General features: G+C 32.0%; 1 protein-coding gene across 1 annotated transcript; it reads left to right on the forward strand.

Moving 5' to 3' along the window:
• The first annotated feature begins 1,303 nt into the window (after positions 1-1,303).
• Positions 1,304-16,368, forward strand: LOC100811691 (ABC transporter C family member 12). The gene is made up of 27 exons (XM_003527479.5): positions 1,304-2,445; positions 2,651-2,829; positions 3,370-3,409; positions 3,978-4,134; positions 4,267-4,381; positions 4,464-4,544; positions 4,678-4,702; positions 5,247-5,303; positions 5,849-5,914; positions 6,361-6,435; positions 6,572-6,679; positions 6,813-6,947; positions 7,293-7,399; positions 7,486-7,579; positions 8,436-8,603; positions 8,691-8,831; positions 9,106-9,306; positions 9,410-9,508; positions 9,590-9,742; positions 10,143-10,525; positions 10,775-10,955; positions 11,072-11,395; positions 12,130-12,886; positions 13,519-13,640; positions 13,767-14,012; positions 14,955-15,375; positions 16,102-16,368. Exons 1-27 carry the CDS (start codon positions 2,113-2,115, stop codon positions 16,179-16,181), a joined length of 4,848 nt encoding a protein of 1,615 aa, XP_003527527.1. The 5' UTR covers positions 1,304-2,112; the 3' UTR covers positions 16,182-16,368.
• The last annotated feature ends 3,144 nt before the right edge of the window (positions 16,369-19,512 follow it).

A 19,512-nucleotide genomic window follows, 5' to 3' on the forward strand; every position in this document is an offset into this window, starting at 1 on the left:
TTTAAAAGCTATTTTTATTCTAAACATTCGCAACAACCATTTTTTGTGCAGTCTTCTTCTCCCATTTCTCTCGTCAGTGCCACATTTTGTTCGGTTCATTGGCAAAGGTTAGGTTCGGTGAAGGTGAAGGTACCCGTGTTCAGTGTTGCGGTGGTCGTCGGCGGCATACGAGGTACCGTAGATCGCGCGGATCAAGTTGATCCGTAAAAAGTTTATGTATCAAGTTAATCCACATGTAGATTTTATGCCTTCGGATCAAGTTGATGCTTACAAATCAAGTTGATCCGTAAAATACTTGCGAATCAAGTTGATCTGTAAGTAACTTGCAGATCAACTTCATCCATAAGAAACTTGCGGATCAACATTGTCAACTACAGATCAACTGTGGATCAACAAAACCATATGCAGATCACATCATAACATACACAAATCAACCAGAATGAGTTAGGTGCACAAAAACTACTTTAAATATACCCAGGGGATATTTTTACCTTTTCACGTAGAGTACTGGGTGCACCAGCAATAATGCTGGTGCACCTAGTAACACCCAGAAGGATTAGTATCCGTGACGGCCCATTGCCACTCGTACACCAAACAAATTATGGGAAATCACAAGTGATGCTAACAACATATTTTTAATATAACTTTTATTATTTTAGAGATTAATTAATACTTATAAAATCACGTGTGATATCTTTGAAATACTAAGAAATAAGATTTGCATAAATTTAAGAATTTCAATAAATTTTAATTGATGCCATGAAATATATTAAAAAATTACGTCGTTAATATTTCTCTTGGAGTCATTAGTAGCCACTAGCCACTCACTGGATTGACATCATTCAGGTCGTATATGTGGCCTCATATTCAGAGTCATTATTGAACACATACTCATTCTTTATCATTATTTTTAACTTCGTAAAATGGTCCCAACTTATATTATTGAACCGAGAGAATCTTTATTTTCATTTTAGTTAATTATTTTACGCTATATAACCCGTAAGCCGTGACGTTAGCAATGAATATTCATATAGAACAATGTTTGTCTTATTCATTTCTGGTTCAAACTTTCAACGTTGTCTTCTGTCGTGTACTATTGAAGTTGCATATCCATCACTCACAAAATCTAAAGCATGAGGTTATCTATAGTTTTTTTAATGGGTTAGATATCACACGTGTCATTGGTTTAGATCAATTTGATGAACTTGACAATTCGAACGGAACCAATTGAAATTTAATGTTAATTGGTTTGAGTATTTAATTCACACTTTCTATATCCAAACCAACTTGTTCATCATGAAGTTGCTTCGATTTTGATTAGACAAAAAAAAAAAAAATTCTAAAATTCAAATCAAATTGAATCAATTAAAATCAATTGATTTGGATATTATTTTCTCCCAAATCTGAACCAAATTTACCCTTCTAAATCTGAACCAAACCTACCAGTGAACACCCCTAGGTGCCACTGGCCTAACAAAATTTCACAAAGGGAGAGAATTAAATATAGATCCTTATGCTAAATAAACTGTCCCCTATGTGAATACAATTAAATCTTACACTAATATGCCAACCTTATGCCTTACACAATGTTATCTATATAGTATCAAATAATATTTGTCATGCAATAATAATGTTAAGTGCTAATGCTACATTCCATATTTGTCTTGTGACACCGTCCCACAATTGTATTCTCACTTCTTTTTCAACCCTCACGTTTTTGTAACTGTCACTTGCTATTGCTCTTTGGATACTTTTTCAGTTTCCTTGTTTTTTTTTTCAGTTTAATTGGCAAAATCCAAGACGGGTCTTCATGCAAATTGTACACTAACATAGTTAACTGTAGCTTTGACTCATGTTGGTTTTCTTGTGTGAACCCAAAAAGGTGGGAGGAGTCACACTCAAATTATTGTACTTGATGTTTTTCTACATGGTTAAGGAACGAGTGGTGTTTCTCATTTATTTTTCCACTACCACCCCCCTTTTGTTGTTTTAATGTGATGATGTTTGTGGTATGATGTTAGAGATACTGATCTCTCTTATGCTATAAAAAGAGATTTTGAAGTATCATTGGTGAAATCTGTGGAGGGTTTGTGTTAGCTGACTGAACCAAAGATGGGGTTTCAGCCATTGAATTGGTACTGCCGGCCAGCAGAGAACAGCATTTGGGCAAAAGCAGTGGATAGTGCTTTTGGGTCCTATACACCTTGTGCAATCAACACTCTTGTTATCTCCATTTCCAATTTGGTTCTTGTGGGTTTGTGCTTGTATCGGATATGGCTTATCACTTGCAATGCTAAAGCTCAGAGGTTTTGTTTGAGTTCGAATTGCTATAGCTATCTTATGGGAATGTTGGCTGCTTATTGTGCTGTTCAACCTATTTTGAGATTGTTAACTGGAAATTCAGCTTTCAACCTGAATGGCGAAACCGAATTTGCTCCAGTTGAGGTAAGTGTGTCATGCATACTATACTCCAATGAGGTCCCTTTGCATGAATGCGCAGTATCTTCTGTCACTCCAGGTTGATATTTGATGATGGCTTCAGCTCATTTAGTGATAGTTAGGAGATAGATGCTATGCTGCAATTGAAAAATGTGTACAATTTGATTGGAATGTGCAATTTTAAACGCTTTTTGCTTTTGTGGTTTTGCAGATAACTACACTGATCGTTGAAGCGCTTACTTGGAGCTCAATGATAACTCTCATCCTCTTGGAAACAAAGGTTTATATCAGACAATTTAGATGGTTGGTGCGCTTTGGAGTTATATATGTTTTGGTGGGAGATATTGTAATGCTTAACCTTCTTCTGCCAGTGAAAGATTACTGCAGCAGGTAGATTTCAATTTTAAGCCTAAAACCTTGTTTCTTCACTTTTTGGTCAATAATGCATTGTATTTCATACTGTTTTTTTCTCATATTCTAAGGAGTAATATAAACAGTAAGCTTTTATTGCTTTAGTAGCATCATGAGTTTTTCTTTTTCTAAAATAATTTACTTTAATGTGATGGACATACCCAGTGAAATATGTCTGTTAACAATAAGCCCGTTCAGTATATTGACAATAGTCATGGGCCTGGGAAGGAAATTAAAGAATTAAGGGTTACCAGTTTGAGATTAGTATGCATGGAAAGTCAACCGAGTTTTTTCAATTTACAAACGATAAATATTTTGTTTTTCAAAATAAAAAACTGTCAGTTGTTTGTGTAAAAGTTTATGACTTTCAGTGTGTCACCAAGGAAAAGCATTGAATGCCACAGAAGAGGAAATGAATTCCGGACTTTTATTTGAAATGAATCAGAAGAAAAAAAATATATACTTCATTCTTGATGGTATATGCAGCAACATACTCCAGCTTTCATTTCATTTTTGCAGATCTGCTCTGTTTCTGTACATTAGCAGTTTCATCTGCCAGGTGAATTTCTGATTTTCTCATCTTTTAATGAAGTTCAAAATAATCTTCATTATACATGTATGTTGATTTCAATTCTAGACTGCAACTTTAAGAAGAGTGTCGTTTTCTTAAAGCAGGCTACTAAATTCATATTTATTGTATAATTATAAGCCTAGGCCAATAATGATTATGTGCATTGTCTAACAGCCTTTTAGAAAACTTGATGCAATTCAGCCTGGATTTGTACTAGTTTGTTTGTGCTTAGAAATAAATGAACCCAATTCGTAGTTTAAAATCTAGCAAATACGGTGTTTGTTCTGTATATTTGGGTTTGAAAACAGTAGCTTTGAAGGTGTTGCTTTAACATGTTACATGTGAAACATTTAATAGGTTGTGCTAAGTATGATCCTGCACTAGCATGATATGCAAGTATCAACTTGTAAGTTAAAGCAGATTGGGATGGAAGAGCCATTAGTGTGTTACAGTTTTGTTATTTAGTTCACCATGAAACAGCAGGACATTCAAAGTTGCTATGCCACTAACTCAGATACATCACAATGAATTTATTGTGGCTACTTTTCTGATGTAGGTGTTGTTTGGTACCTTACTTTTTGTTTACATTCCGGATTTGGTTCCTTATTCTGGTCATACAACAATGCAAGCTGAGCTACCTGACCATGGTGAATATGAACCTCTTTGTGGAGATGATCAAGTTTGCCCTGAGAGGCATGCCAACATATTCTCTAGTGAGTAGTATTAACAATTCACAGCTTTACAATTTGCTGTGTATTTTTTGGTTGTTTTCCTTTTTTGTGCAATTAGGTAGTCTCTATCCTCGTAACTCTATTAACTAGTGATGTTTTCTGCATTCTGTGTAGGAATATGTTTCGGATGGATAACGCCACTCATGAAACAAGGCTACAGAAAACCAATAACTGAAAAGGATGTTTGGAAGCTAGATGAATGGGATCGAACAGAGACATTAACTGAAAAGTTTGTATATTTTCTCCACGATTACTGTATGAAATTCTTACATCCTGTATATATAATTTAAAGTATTTTTTGGTTACCACAGGTTCCAAAAGTGTTGGATGTTAGAATTTCAAAGCTCTAACCCATGGCTTTTAAGAGCATTGAACAGTAGTCTGGGGAAAAGGTGCATATTGACAGCTTTTTTATGATACTTTGTCTTTCCTTAGTTGTTTAATCTTTATTTGGACTCTACAAAGATGAACTTAGTAATATTACGGTCTCATTTTTAATTTGATTTGGTTTCAATGTTTTGTTAGGTTTTGGATGGGAGGCATCTTTAAGGTGAACATTTTAACCCCCCCCATTTTGATCTTTAACTTTAACTTAATTGCTTCAAATTCAAATGAATCAGTAAACATTTCTCATTGTTACTTACTTCTAATTGCACATTGAGAGGTTTATTTGGTCACAACGATTTAAACTTCAAATGTAATTTAAATTGATAAAATCAAAATTAACTAAGCTTAAGTCATTAGCTTTACCAAATGAAAGAATGACAAATGCTACTTGTCAAGAACCAGCAATGCCAAAAGCTTAAAAAGTTAGGGGAAGGCCTAGGAATGGTTTTATAACTCTGAAACACTCTCGCAAAAGCTCTTTGGGCATTAGAATAGTCGGTGTACATGGCTGCAGCCTGTTGTTCATTTTATAGTAACCAGTAATCTCATCAGAGTTTAACTCATCTTGTACGACTTGCTTTGTATATAGAATTATAATCTGTGTATAGTTTGCCAAAAATTGTACATCAAAAGGCATATAATAACGTTGTGAAGTTTTATGTGTGCTGACTCCTGTGGAACTTCAAATTTTTTAATGATCTTTGCAGATTGGTAATGATCTTTCTCAGTTTGTGGGACCTATTTTGCTGAATCATCTCTTAGATGTAAGTTTATTTCTCCTTCAAACCAAATTGGATTGATGTGAGAAGAAAAATAAGAGTGCGGAGAAGCATAATCATATTATGATAAACCCAACAACACATGCATACACTGAATAGACATGATAAATAAAAGAATGGACACACAACAATTAAAATTTGTCAATTCACAAGCCTATTTGTTTTGAGATCATATCATCCCTCACTATAGAGAAAAACATTATGTACAAAAAAACGATGAAGATTGTTTATGATTTCAAACTCAGACTTTAATGTGTTGCATACGGTAATTTCCTGGTTCAGAGGTATTTGATTGCAAATAAAGCATTATTGCAACCAAGTCACTTTAGGCTTATTGAAATCTAATATTGACCATTCATTTAAGATTAAATGGTCAAAATTAGTTCTAATCTTACCTTCTTCATATATACAAGTTGCCCTTTTTAAATGATAATTTTGTTATTACGTTGATGATTTCATTTCTACAAGTATGTTTGTGGCTTGTTCTGCTAGCTACATTATCATTTATTGTGATTTATGCTGAATGACAGTCAATGCAAAGAGGAGACCCATCTTGGATTGGTTACATCTATGCCTTCTCAATATTTGTTGGAGTGGTATGGCTACTGTCTCTTATAATTTAAAGACCCTTTAGTACAATGTAAAACATGTTTTAAGGGTTTTACAGTATATGAGTAGCATGAGTTCATACTTTTTCAAATAATCAAATGATGTACTATAATTTCAGAACAAAAGATCAATTAGCGTTACCTTCTCATGTCAGTTTTTATTTTCATATAAAAATAACTAATAAAAAAAACATATTATCACTCTTGGTTTTTCTATAGCCACATTTTCCCAATTGAACAAACTAGTTTTAGAACTTTCCCTGAATAAGTGACTTGTACGAATATCTTTAATGCATGAAGAATGATAGAGGAGTATATATACTTTTTTCTGACAATGCAGAGTTTGTTTTTAATATCATAGCTGTCTTGTACTTTTGATAGCATTTATTAACATGAAGAAAAGAACAATTAACGAGTCGTTCAACTCTTTTCAGGCAGTTGGTGTTCTTTGTGAAGCACAGTATTTCCAGAATGTTTTGCGTGTTGGTTTTCGGCTTAGATCAACTTTGGTATGATGTCTCTTTCTCTTAAGAGTCCAGCTACCTATTCCTCCAATCTAGATAGCCCTAAATAAACTGGTTTATCCTAATTTATTTTATTTATCAACACAGTTAATATGATGTGACCTTGTCTAATTATATATAGGTGGCTGCTATATTTAGAAAATCTTTAAGGCTAACTAATGATGGTCGAAAGAACTTCCCATCTGGGAGGCTTATGAATATGATAACATCAGATGCCAATGCATTACAGGTTCATTTGCTACTTATACTGAATATTCATGTCTATTGTCTACTTATTAACTGAAACTTTATTTTTATTAATTAGAGTGTAAAACGCTCCCATGGTATAAATCTTATTGTTAATGTTCATTTGCAATGTGTAGCAAATATGTCAACAACTTCATGGACTATGGTCAGCACCATTCCGTATCACTGTAGCTATTGTTCTCCTATACCAGCAACTAGGTGTTGCTTCACTTATTGGATCATTAATGCTAGTTCTCATTATCCCACTGCAGGCAAGTTTTGTCACTTCTTTTATACCTCAGATATGTGTATTATGGTTTTTGCTGTCTGAAAGACAAATATTAGGAAAAAACCCTGAGAATCCTTGTCTAGCAGCACTTGATATCTTTCTATTCTTTGTATAGTACATTTGGTACATTAATAATATGATTCCTATTGGTGAGAAGCTAAAACTCAATTAATTTTAATAAAGAGAGCAAATGTTAGAGAGTTTTGAAATTAGTATAGTTGAAACTGATATATTTGGTATGTTGTTCCTTTTCTTAACAATAACTGCTCTCTTTTTTCTTATAGGTTTTGATCCAATAAATAAATAATTTTATTGTTTTTGAGAGCAGACATTTGTGATTAGCAAAATGCGAAAACTGACAAAGGAAGGACTGCAACAGACAGACAAAAGGGTTGGTCTCATGAATGAAATTCTGGCTGCCATGGATACTGTAAAGTATGAATACATTAAAAAATGTCCACTTACAACATGTGACTCAGATTGTGTTTTAACAGTTTTTGTGATATGCTGATATGATTCAGATGTTATGCATGGGAAACAAGCTTTCAGTCTAGAATTCTAAGCATACGAGACAACGAGCTATCATGGTTCCGCAAAGCCCAGCTGCTATATGCTGTATGAGCCTTGACATAATTTTAGAATTTAGTGTTACTCTATTGTTTCCATTATCCAGTCTGTGATTCATGGTGACAACTAATGGATTTAATATTAATCATCTTTCATGCATTCTGCATCAAGAGCACTGGGTTAGTCATTTACACCAATTGGATTAATTATATACTCCATTTAAAAGTAGCAAAAGATTGATGGCTTACAAGGTCGATAAGTACATTCAAATTTAATATACATTAATCTGTCAGTATAAATTGTTTTCAAGGAAAAGGTCACCTGGTATGATATCAGAAAATGACTTTCTAATATGTTGCTAGACCTTCCTTGGGTAATAATATTTGTATTGCCTATTGACATTGTTGTTGGGTTAAGCTATATCAGGGATGATTTTGAAGGCAAATGTCAGTGTTTCTTAAGCTTGATATATGTAGCAATACATGCTACTATTGCCTACATTTGGGGCTAATTCCAAGGATACTTTGCCACCATTCATGAAATTCCAGGCTTGTAATATCTTGGGATCTCACACCAAAATAAAAGAATTGTTTATAAGTGTGACAAACTATTTTGTCAGAAGTATTGTACTTAATGCCATATGCTTATAGGACCCACAAGTTCTTTTATTGGAATTTTGTATCAGTTTGTATTATTTTGGAGATATATTCATCTATCATTCATACAACATATACAATTACTTATTTCTATATATGCATGTAACACATGACTAAACATGTTCTTAGAATGCTTGTAAACATTCTTATAACATAGAAATTCTCCTAGATTGTGAAAAATTTATATATATATATATATATATATATATATATATATATATATATTAACTACTTGTCTTCTGTTGCAGCTTAACAGTTTTATACTGAACAGCATCCCTGTTCTTGTGACGGTGACCTCATTTGGAATGTTCACTTTACTGGGTGGAGAATTGACACCTGCCAGGGCATTTACCTCATTATCTCTGTTTTCAGTTTTGCGCTTTCCTTTAAATATGCTACCAAACTTACTAAGTCAGGTTGTTGTTGTCCCTTGTTACGTTCTGTTAACACTTGTTTTATTTGGCGATGTCAAATTGTTCCTTACTGATTGTTTTTTCTAACAGGTAGCAAATGCAAATGTCTCATTGCAACGTTTGGAGGAACTGTTCTTAGCTGAGGAGCGAAATTTAAAACAAAATCCACCTATTGAACCAGGACTTCCAGCCATCTCAATTGAGAATGGATACTTTTCATGGGATCGTAAGGTGAATTTGTCTATGATCCTTCTGTTCACAGTTACTAGTTTTTTAAAGTTGTGTTAATTTTCAAAATTAACAGGCACAGATATGTTTACAATATAAGCCAAATCTGTGTCAACTGGAATAATGATATTCATAATCCTTGTAGGTTTTAGATTACCATGTTGTTGCTTTTGATGAATGAGATTCTATAGTTTTCAATTTTTTGGATACATTTTATAATTTTGATATTAGTAACTCACACTTCACTTCATGCATGAAAACTGTATTCAATTCACAGGAAGAGAAACCGACATTATCAGATATCAATGTGGAAATACCAGTTGGCAGCTTAGTTGCAATCATTGGCGGTACTGGAGAAGGCAAAACATCACTTATTTCAGCGATGATTGGAGAGTTACCTCCTTTAGCCAATGGAAATGCTACAATCAGAGGCACTGTTGCTTATGTTCCTCAGATTTCATGGATTTACAATGCCACAGTGAGTTGCAGCTTGCTTATGATTCAATTTTTATCTATTTTTTTAAACCAAATTACGTGAAAAAAATACCACATTTATCATTCTGAATGCTTTCTTTTCTCAGGTTCGTGAAAACATATTATTTGGATCAAAATTTGAATATGAACAATATCGGAAGGTCATTGATATGACTGCTCTACAGCATGATCTCAACTTACTACCTGTAAGATTGTTTATAAAATGTCATCTTCTCTAAACTAATGGGAATTTTCTTTTTATAATCATCTCATTTATATCTTCTCAGGGACGTGATTTTACAGAGATCGGAGAAAGAGGAGTCAATATTAGTGGTGGTCAAAAGCAAAGAGTTTCCATAGCTAGGGCTGTATACTCAAATTCGGATATATATATATTTGATGATCCTTTGAGTGCTCTTGATGCTCATATTGCTCAAGAGGTATCTTCCTTATTTCTTATCAAGCTCTAGATGACAAGTCCATGTTATGGTATAAGTACCATCTATGGAGGCTAGGGTACATTGGTTGAAATTCAAAAATTACTTCCATCCTTAACATTTAACAAGTATAAACGATGTTGATTCAAATTGTCAATATTATGTGAGCAAGAATCAAATCTAACTGATTTTTATTATTAAGAAACTAATGCAAGGAATGCATGCTCGTGGATTTTTCTTTCTTTACCTTCGCATAGCGAAGAGCCTCTGGGCAATGGGGTACGAAGTTTTTATATAGTATAAATGTTTGAATTTCAGATATCACCATTAATGGTTGACCATTTAAAAATTTGAAAATAGATATGATCATAGTTCATATAGTCTGAGTTGCAATTACCTTTAGGTTTTCAGGAACTGTATAAAGGAAGGGCTACGAGGGAAAACCAGGGTTCTTGTCACCAACCAACTACATTTTCTCCCTCAGGTGGATAAAATCATTCTGGTTAGTGAAGGAATGATTAAGGAGCAGGGAACCTTTGAGGAGTTATCAAAAAGTGGGCCTCTATTTCAGAAACTAATGGAAAATGCAGGGAAAATGGAACAAGCAGATAATAATGAAGATAGAGAAAGTCATGGCACAGATAACGATTTACCCATGAATAATGAAGCAATTGAGGAATTACCAAGTGATGCAAGCTATGAGAAAAAAGGAAAATTACGAAAATCAGTACTTATTAAGAAAGAAGAGCGGGAGACAGGCGTGGTTAGTTGGAAAGTTGTAATGCGGTAAGATTGCCATGGAACCTCAGAAAAGGATGAATTTATTTGCTTTGAGTTATTGTTATTAAGAAATTATGAATAAGATAATTTTGATTGTCAAATGATAAGGATTAGGAACACATGGTATTCCCTCCATTAAAATGACAAAATGTTGATTTTTTCTCTTTCCTTTTCCTTTTGGCCTTGTTGACACTTATTTTGTGCTTGAATTAAATTAGATGCTGCAATTTGGTTATGACTTGTGATTATTTACAGGTACAAATCTGCACTGGGAGGACTGTGGGTAGTTTCCATACTATTTTCTTGCTATACATTAACAGAAGTTCTTCGAATTTCAAGTAGCACATGGTTAAGTGTGTGGACATCTCAAGATTCCACTGCAGATTATGATCCAACGTATTTTCTTTTGATCTATGCACTTTTCTCATTTGGACAGGTCATTGTGCAATCAGTCTCTATTTAATTTTTTGTTTGGTAATTTGCATCTTTACAGAGAGTTATATTTATCAGCTTTTGGGAAAACGAAATGAATATTTCCTTTGCTGCATTCAGGTATCTGTGGCACTTGCAAACTCTTATTGGTTGATCATTTGTAGTCTTCGTGCTGCCAAAAATTTGCACGATGCAATGCTAGATAAAATCCTCCGGGCTCCTATGGTATTCTTCCAAACTAATCCGGTTGGCCGCATAATTAATAGGTTTGCAAAAGATACGGGAGATATAGATACCAATGTTTTTAATTTGGTGAACATGTTTTTGGGGCAAGTCTGGCAACTACTTTCGACATTTGTTCTTATAGGCACCGTGAGCACCATATCCCTGTGGGCTATAATGCCACTTCTGATCTTCTTTTATGCAGCTTATCTATATTACCAGGTATGCCCCATATCTTGTCCTTAGTTTTAGAGTCGTCTCATTAGATTATTCACATGCCAAGTTGGTTTTATCTACTTTTGCATTATGGATTCTCTTGAGATTTGGATATCTGGAAAGAAAGGGGTTTCTTTTTTATTTGCATAGAGAGATAGATGAATGATAGCTAAATAATGGACACGTGCAAACATTTTATGGGTATTATATATTTTTCAGAACAATTTACATTGAGATACAGGATTTTCTTTTGGTTAAAGTCCAGGTTAGAAGTTTTAGTATTCTGTTGCACAATATATTACAAGGGAAATCTTTCAGATATCTGAAGGCTGAAGTCCTTCTACATCCACTGAAGTTTTTCTCATGATGCATAGTTTATAGTCTCCAAACTTCATAATTGAACCACAGTAACATTATCTCAGCAATGAAGGCCTGATTCATATGCACCCTACTTCCTACTATTTTCTCTGTTTTTTACAATATTGCTATTATATGTTAAAATTCTTTAAAGAAATTAATTTATAAATAAACATGGAATAACTAGTGCAAACTGCAAAGGTATAAGTTCCTAACCACCATAACAAACGTGTCAAACTGGTGTTCAAGTGAAGGTGTGCCAATAGAAAACAGTCAAACACCCTTCTGGAAAGAAACACCAGAAAAGTTTATTATTTTTAAGTTGGCACTATGTTGTCATGGTTTGAGGAATTGATCTTTTCTACTAACATCTTGCCTTGCAGAGCACAGCTCGAGAGGTAAAGCGCATGGATTCCATTACAAGATCTCCTGTTTATGCACATTTTGGTGAATCACTGAACGGTTTGTCAAGCATTCGTGCATATAAAGCATATGACAGAATGGCACACATTAATGGAAAATTCATGGATAAAAACATCAGATTCACTCTTGTGAATATCAGCTCAAATCGTTGGCTAACCATAAGGCTAGAAACATTAGGAGGCCTGATGATTTGGTTGATAGCAACATCTGCTGTCTTGCAGAATGCAAGAGCTGCAAACCAGGCAATGTTTGCATCTACAATGGGTTTACTTCTCAGTTATACTTTGAACATAACAAATCTCTTGAGTGGTGTCCTCAGACAAGCAAGTAGAGCTGAAAACAGTTTAAATTCTGTTGAGCGTGTCGACACATACATAAATTTAGAAACTGAGGCTCCCGGTGTAATTGAGACACATCGTCCACCACCAGGATGGCCAACATCAGGATCAATTGAGTTTGAGGATGTTGTTCTGAGATACCGGCCAGAACTTCCTCCAGTGTTGCATGGATTGTCCTTTACAGTACCTCCAACTGAGAAGATAGGGATAGTTGGAAGAACTGGTGCAGGAAAATCTAGCATGCTTAACGCACTATTCCGGATTGTGGAGCTACAAAAAGGAAAAATCATTATTGATGGTTGTGATATTTCTACATTCGGATTAGAAGATGTTCGAAAAGTTCTTACTATCATACCACAATCTCCAGTTCTTTTCTCTGGTATTTTCCATGAACAGAATTCTTGTTCTGTGCTAAATTAGACAACCAAATATGAGTTTGATTTTAATCTGCTGTTACGAATGTTTTTATATTGTAATTGAAATCCACAATTGCAGACCACAATGGCAGGTATTGTTGTACCAATATGTCATGAGTGTAAAGGTATATACACTATCATCCAATCATGAATTAGCATATTATTAAAAGAAAGAGTTTTAAATGGTTCTCATAATCAAACTATTGCAATATGTGGCAATAAATGATTGGATGATAGTTTAAAAAACATTGACAGTGGATCAAAATTAAATCCATGAATTATTTATATTCTAACTCCTAAATAAGCTTGGTTATTGGTACCTGCATTTTGTTTCATGGAAAAAAAAATATGAATTGTTTATTTTGGGACCTGCATGTTAATCATCATGGAATTAGAACTAAAATTTGAAGAATTGTTTGCATTAGCAAACTGTCAGTCAGAAAGTATTATCTTTCTTGACCATATGAGAATATAAGGGTTAAGACATTATTATTAACATTGTATTATCTTAAATTTTCCCTTGGTTGTGAATAAACATTGTTTATTAGCTTCAGTAAAACTTCTCCCTTCTAAAAATTATCACTCTTTCTCTTAGGAACTGTTCGTTTCAATCTTGATCCATTTAATGAACACAATGATGCTGACCTATGGCAAGCTTTAGAAAGGGCGCATTTGAAGGATGTAATAAGAAGAAATACGTTTGGTCTAGATGCTAAGGTAGGTAACAGATTATGGTATAATTATATTAGTACCTCTATATGATTGGTTTTTCCTTGAGAGTCTTTTTGAATTATCAATTGCAAATATGAAATATGACAAGGTAATCTCTTGTACTGAATAAAGGTTTCAGAGGGAGGAGACAATTTTAGTGTTGGACAGAGGCAACTGTTAAGTCTAGCTAGAGCATTGCTACGAAGATCAAAGGTTCTTGTCCTGGATGAAGCTACTGCTGCTGTAGATGTTAGAACTGATGCACTTATACAGAAAACTATCAGACAAGAATTTCAGTCCTGCACAATGCTCATCATTGCACACAGACTAAATACAATCATCGACTGCAATCAGATTCTGCTGCTAGATGCTGGCCGGGTATGTCCAAGTACCATTAGTTACAGATATTTAATTCCTACATGCATCAGTTATTATGGCTCTATAAGAACAAGATAAGCAATGTAGATATGAATTGGACAAACTATGTTTTTCCTCACTATACATGACACTTGTTTTTAATTTGGTCCCTGTTGGAGTACAAGTGTGAGGTGAAGTCTCACATCATGTAGGAATGAGAAGGTTGAATACCATATAAGTGAAGGAAAAACCCATAAACCTGAGACTTGCAGTTTTGAGTTAAAGTGTGGTGTCAAGTTCACTTATGTAGTTACTCATGGTCCATTGGTGTAAATCTCCCCGGTATTTACCCTTTACCCCCCTCGGTGGCAGAACAGCCCTCCTTCAAAAAAGTTTCAAATTTAGTTCTCATTTTGAATGTTGACCTCACTGTCTATTGTTGTTATAACAATTTGAGATTGGCATGAAGTTATGATTAAGTATAAGAACCAAATTAAACATAATAGTGTAGGGACTGAAATATAATAACTTTAGCCCCTACACATGAAACCTATCTTTAATTTGGTCCCTATAGTCCTATACTACACTTCACTGCATGACAAGTTCAAATTATTATAGACAAATAAAGTGCAGACAATTATATATAGAGAGACTAAATTGAAAACTTTTAGTATAAGTACCTACATAGAAATCACTGTCGCATTTAAGAATTAAAATATACATATATAGAAGAAATATTCACACTCAATTTTATTAGATCTTATTACGAATGGTTAAGATTAAAACACAAAGTCATGTGACTTTAATTGTAATCATCCATGTATGGTTCTACCGCCCATATTTACTCCTCTTTCATATATATGAGCGAGGAGCAAATTCGAGGATTCTTATTTCACAATCACTGATCTCAAAGTCAACATTGATGATCCAATATTAAGATTCATCTTCCTCTATGCTTTCCAGGTTCTTGAATATAGTTCACCAGAGGAGCTCTTACAAAACGAAGGAACTGCTTTCTACAAGATGGTTCAAAGTACTGGACCTGAAAATGCTCAGTATTTATGTAGCCTAGTATTTGGAAAGACAGAGAATAACTCTAATGAATATAACAAGGAGTTGGAACACCATGTGAGACAATTAGCTTCTTCTCACTGGACTTCTTCTACTCAGTTTGCCATAGCTTCTACCCTTTCTTCATTACACCAGCACCTTCAAGAGCCAAGTAGTGAAGAAAATAAAGATATCCTTCATAAAACAACGGCTGCAGTTACAACACTTCAAGAAGTTCTAGTGGGGAAGCATGATGAAGACATAGAAGAGACACTGTATAAATACCATATTCCTACAGATAGATGGTGGTCTACTCTCTATAAAGTTATTGAAGGTAAACACACAAGAATCATATTTAAAAATAAAATAAAAAATCCTGATAGGCATATGTCATTTTTCTTGGCAAGTATTCATGTTTCCTTTTCATATATATAATTCATGGAATTTGAGTTGGGATCAATCACTCATAAGACATGTTTGGATAAAAATTTCTATAAGTACTTCTTTGGTAGAAGCTAAAATGAATTAAATTTCCCATTTAAGTTAAAATCAACTTATGCACTTTTACTTTTATAGAAATTTTTTTGTTTCTTAAGATTTTTTTTGTTTAACATCTCCCCAAGCTAAGGTGCATATAAGTTAATTTTAATTTATAAAAGAGTTTGATTCATTTTGCTTTTTATTTTCTTCTCTTTTAAGTACTTAGTGAGAAGTTTGTTCAAACAAGGTCATACTATTTAACAAAGAGTTTAAATATTTTCAGTTCCACTCCCAAGTAAAAGTATTTGTTGGTACAACAGTTTATCCATCAACCCAATACAAACGGCTGTAATCATAAGATACAATAACTGAATTAATATGACGTGATAAGTTTAACAGTAATGTTTCTGTAATTTTTGTCTAAAAAAATGTTTCTGAAAATAATAGTCCATCTACTTTTTCTACTAAGTTATCCATACTTCGAGGTATTATATATAGTCAAGTTATACTTATTGGTTTATTTTAAACTTTTATGTTTTGCTTCTAAATTTGCTGATTCTATATTCAATTTTTTCACCAGGTCTTTCTCTTTTGAAGAGGTTGCCTCTAGACAACATTCAACAACTAGAACTTGATTTTGAAGGGAGATCTTTTGACTAACATACATCTTGAGGGGTGTGAAGAAGAGTTTGCAAATGCAATTAAATCGGAGGGATAGCCACAATATGACAAGATTCTTTAGAATTTTCCCCCTCTTTGTTACACCAGTTTCCTCTCTGTATGTTTTAATACTTTCTCTTATGCTAATAGGGTTACCAAGTAATCCATATTCAATATAATTATTTTAGCTTCCGCCGGGCTAGGTTATTTTAAATTTTACATTCTACTTTAAGTTTTTAATTTGGAAAAAAATGTTTATTTATACGTGTAATTTTTAATTAATTAATATTTTTATTTTCTAAATATAATAACATTCTATAAAACCTTTAATAGATTTTTTAAAAATATAAATATATTTATAACCGTATAAAGTATAATGAATAGACTTTTTCTAAATTTAGTAATTACCGGAGTGAATTTTATTTTAATTTTCATTGAAATGCTTGTGTATATTTTTTCTATTTAGGTCTACAAACATAATTTAATATGAACATGTAAATTGTGTAAATAAAATAAAAGAATTCATAATTTAATTTACCACGTTACTATAGAATAACTAATGTTATATTGGTCCGAGTGAAAATGAGTTTAGATTTTTTGAATTTGAGTGTATGAAAAAAAAAAGGTAGTGAAATGAGAGACCACCACTCCAAGGAGAGAATTTTACATCGATTATCGATTCTAGAACCCATGTAAGATATAGGTGTCATAAAAAGTTATTACTTTCTATATTAGGTGCAAAGTCGATGTATAAAATCACTTTTTATAGTGGTTTCTAATTAAGCTAAAAAATATAGAAAGTGAACATAACCTACATTGGTTAAGGCATTAATCGATATAGAAAATAAGGTTTTTTTTTAATATTATTTTTATTTTAGATTCATCTATATGATCATATACATGTTGTATGTTTTCTGTATCTATCTATGCTATCAATTTTTGGTTCATACTTATCATAAATTATAAATTCAATATTATCATCAATAAAATTATTATAAATAGATGTCAAGATAAAAAAAAATTCCAAAAACAGAGCCTTATTGTAAATAGGTGTTATCCCTCTCCAAACCTCTTAACGATGATCCAACCAATGCCACCATGCGAAGTGTTGTAAAGTGTGAGCTGTCAAAATGTCAACATTCGTGGATGTTACAAATGGTATCATAGCATACCTCTCTCCATTAAGGTGTGGTTTGAGAACGAAAGAGATGAAAGTTGATGGACGTGTAACACCCCGGACAAATCACATCAAAATGAGAGGAACCTAGAAGTTATACAAGTATGAGACTATACAAACAATGATGATTTAAAGAAATTAATTGGTATTACCTATACCATCAAGATGCATATACTTTTATGCATTTCATAATTCAACATGTTTAGTTTGGAGCAATTATTGGATAGACGGTTTTCTACAAAGTATGCCAAAAAACGTGAGTGATGACAAAACACACTGAAAAGTCTTAAGTTTGTTTGTGGGAGACAATTAGTATTTTAAATTAATTATTTACTTATATTCAGTGCTTTGTGAAAATTTAAAGCATTGACGGAGCACTAATGTTTTTAACGAAAAACAAAAGAAATGATCAAAATAAAACTTTAAAAAACATAAAGGACCAAAGTGAAACTTTAAAGTTTAATATACCAAAATGAAACTTTTGAAAACATAAAATACCAAAATGAAATTTTTAAAACTTAATGTATGAAAATAAAATAAAAAATTCTAAAACATAATCAATCAAAAGTGACATTTAGCCTATGACCATGTTCAACAAACAACCATTTTAGCTAGTTTTTTGCTATGTTCGGCAAAACATTTCAGGTAGCTTCTAGCTTTTTTTATTAACTGAAAAACTTGTTTAATTATTTAGTAAACAAGTTTTTTTTAGTAGTTTCTAACGTTTTTTAAAAAGCTACTTAAAGTAGTGTTTTTTGAAACACTAACTTCTAGCTTTTAGGTTTTGATATTTTCTTTTCTTTTTATCCTTAATATATTTATTAAATTTCCTAATTACCTTTTTAAAATAAATTATGATTTTATTATTTTTATGTCATTTTATATTTTTCAACTATTTCAACAATTAGTTTTACTGTTATAATTTAATAAGCTAGTTTTTCAACTTCTAACTCTCAACTATCAACTAATTTTCCAACTTCCAGCTAGTTTTGTTGAAATAGCCTTTAACTCTTTTTAGTAGCCAAAAAATTGATTTTACAATTCAATAAACCAATTTTTTAAGTAGCTTCTAGTATATTTTTAGTAGTTTCTAATACTTTTTAAAATACTACTTGAAATAACATTTTTAAAAAAAATATTAACTTCTAATTTTTTATATTTTATCCCTTTTTATATATCTTTAAAATATTTATTCAATTTTCTTATCACCCTTTTTAAAATATATCATTTCTGTTCTTTTACATTTTTTAACTACTTCAATAGTTAATTTTATCAAATATTTATGTTAGTCAAAACTAGTTGAAAAGTTAGCTGGTAGTTCGTAATTCAAAACTTTTAAGTTAATTTATCAAGTACTAATTGTTGAAGTAGATAAAAAATATAAGATGACATAAATAACGTATTTAAAAAGAGTAATAAGAAAACTAAATAAATATTTTAAGAATAAAATATAAAAAAACTAAAAGTTAAGTTTTAAAAAATGTTACTTCAAGATTATATTCAACAAGACATTTCAATTAATTTCTAATTTTTTATTAGTTGAAAATTTTGTTTGACTGTTTGATAAATAAATTTTTTAATAACTAAAAAATTAGTTAAAAGCTAAAAAGTGAGTTGGAAGTTAATAAAAAAATTTAAAAATAAGATAAAATAACTTATCGAACATAACCTAATAAGTTAATTTTTTTTGGCTTTTAACTATCTTTTCATGTAATTTTACGGAATATTACTTATATAAAATAATGAGAAGAATACTTATATTATAATTTTTTACCTATATTTTAATTAATGGGAAAAACTCATATATATATATATATATATATATATATATATATATATATATATATATATATATATATATATATATATTGTACTAAAAAGAAATACGGCAGCAAACACAACAATCAAAATTCGTTATACAAACACACACACACAATAAAAATATATTGAAAGACATATTTCTAACATTTTTTCATTTTCATAAAAAAGTACATTTTTTTCATTTATTATTTTGTCAATTCACTAACTTATTTTCCATTATATAAATTATTCAATTTGACGTTAAAAAAATTATTCAATTTCACCTTCAATAATCCAAATTTTGAAAAGAAAAAAAAATCATTTTATTAATTCTTAAACAGCACTTCTGGAATG

This window comes from Glycine max, chromosome 6 (assembly GCF_000004515.6).
Source record: "Glycine max cultivar Williams 82 chromosome 6, Glycine_max_v4.0, whole genome shotgun sequence".
Taxonomy (NCBI): domain Eukaryota; kingdom Viridiplantae; phylum Streptophyta; class Magnoliopsida; order Fabales; family Fabaceae; genus Glycine; species Glycine max.

Coding starts and splice junctions, on each gene's coding strand:
- LOC100811691 (XM_003527479.5), top strand. CDS start 2,113: ATGGGGTTTCAGCCATTGAATTGGTACTGCCGGCCAGCAGAGAACAGC. Junction 2,830..3,369: donor GTGAAAGATTACTGCAGCAG/GTAGATTTCAAT, acceptor TCATTTTTGCAG/ATCTGCTCTGTTTCTGTACA. Junction 11,396..12,129: donor CAGCTTATCTATATTACCAG/GTATGCCCCATA, acceptor CTTGCCTTGCAG/AGCACAGCTCGAGAGGTAAA.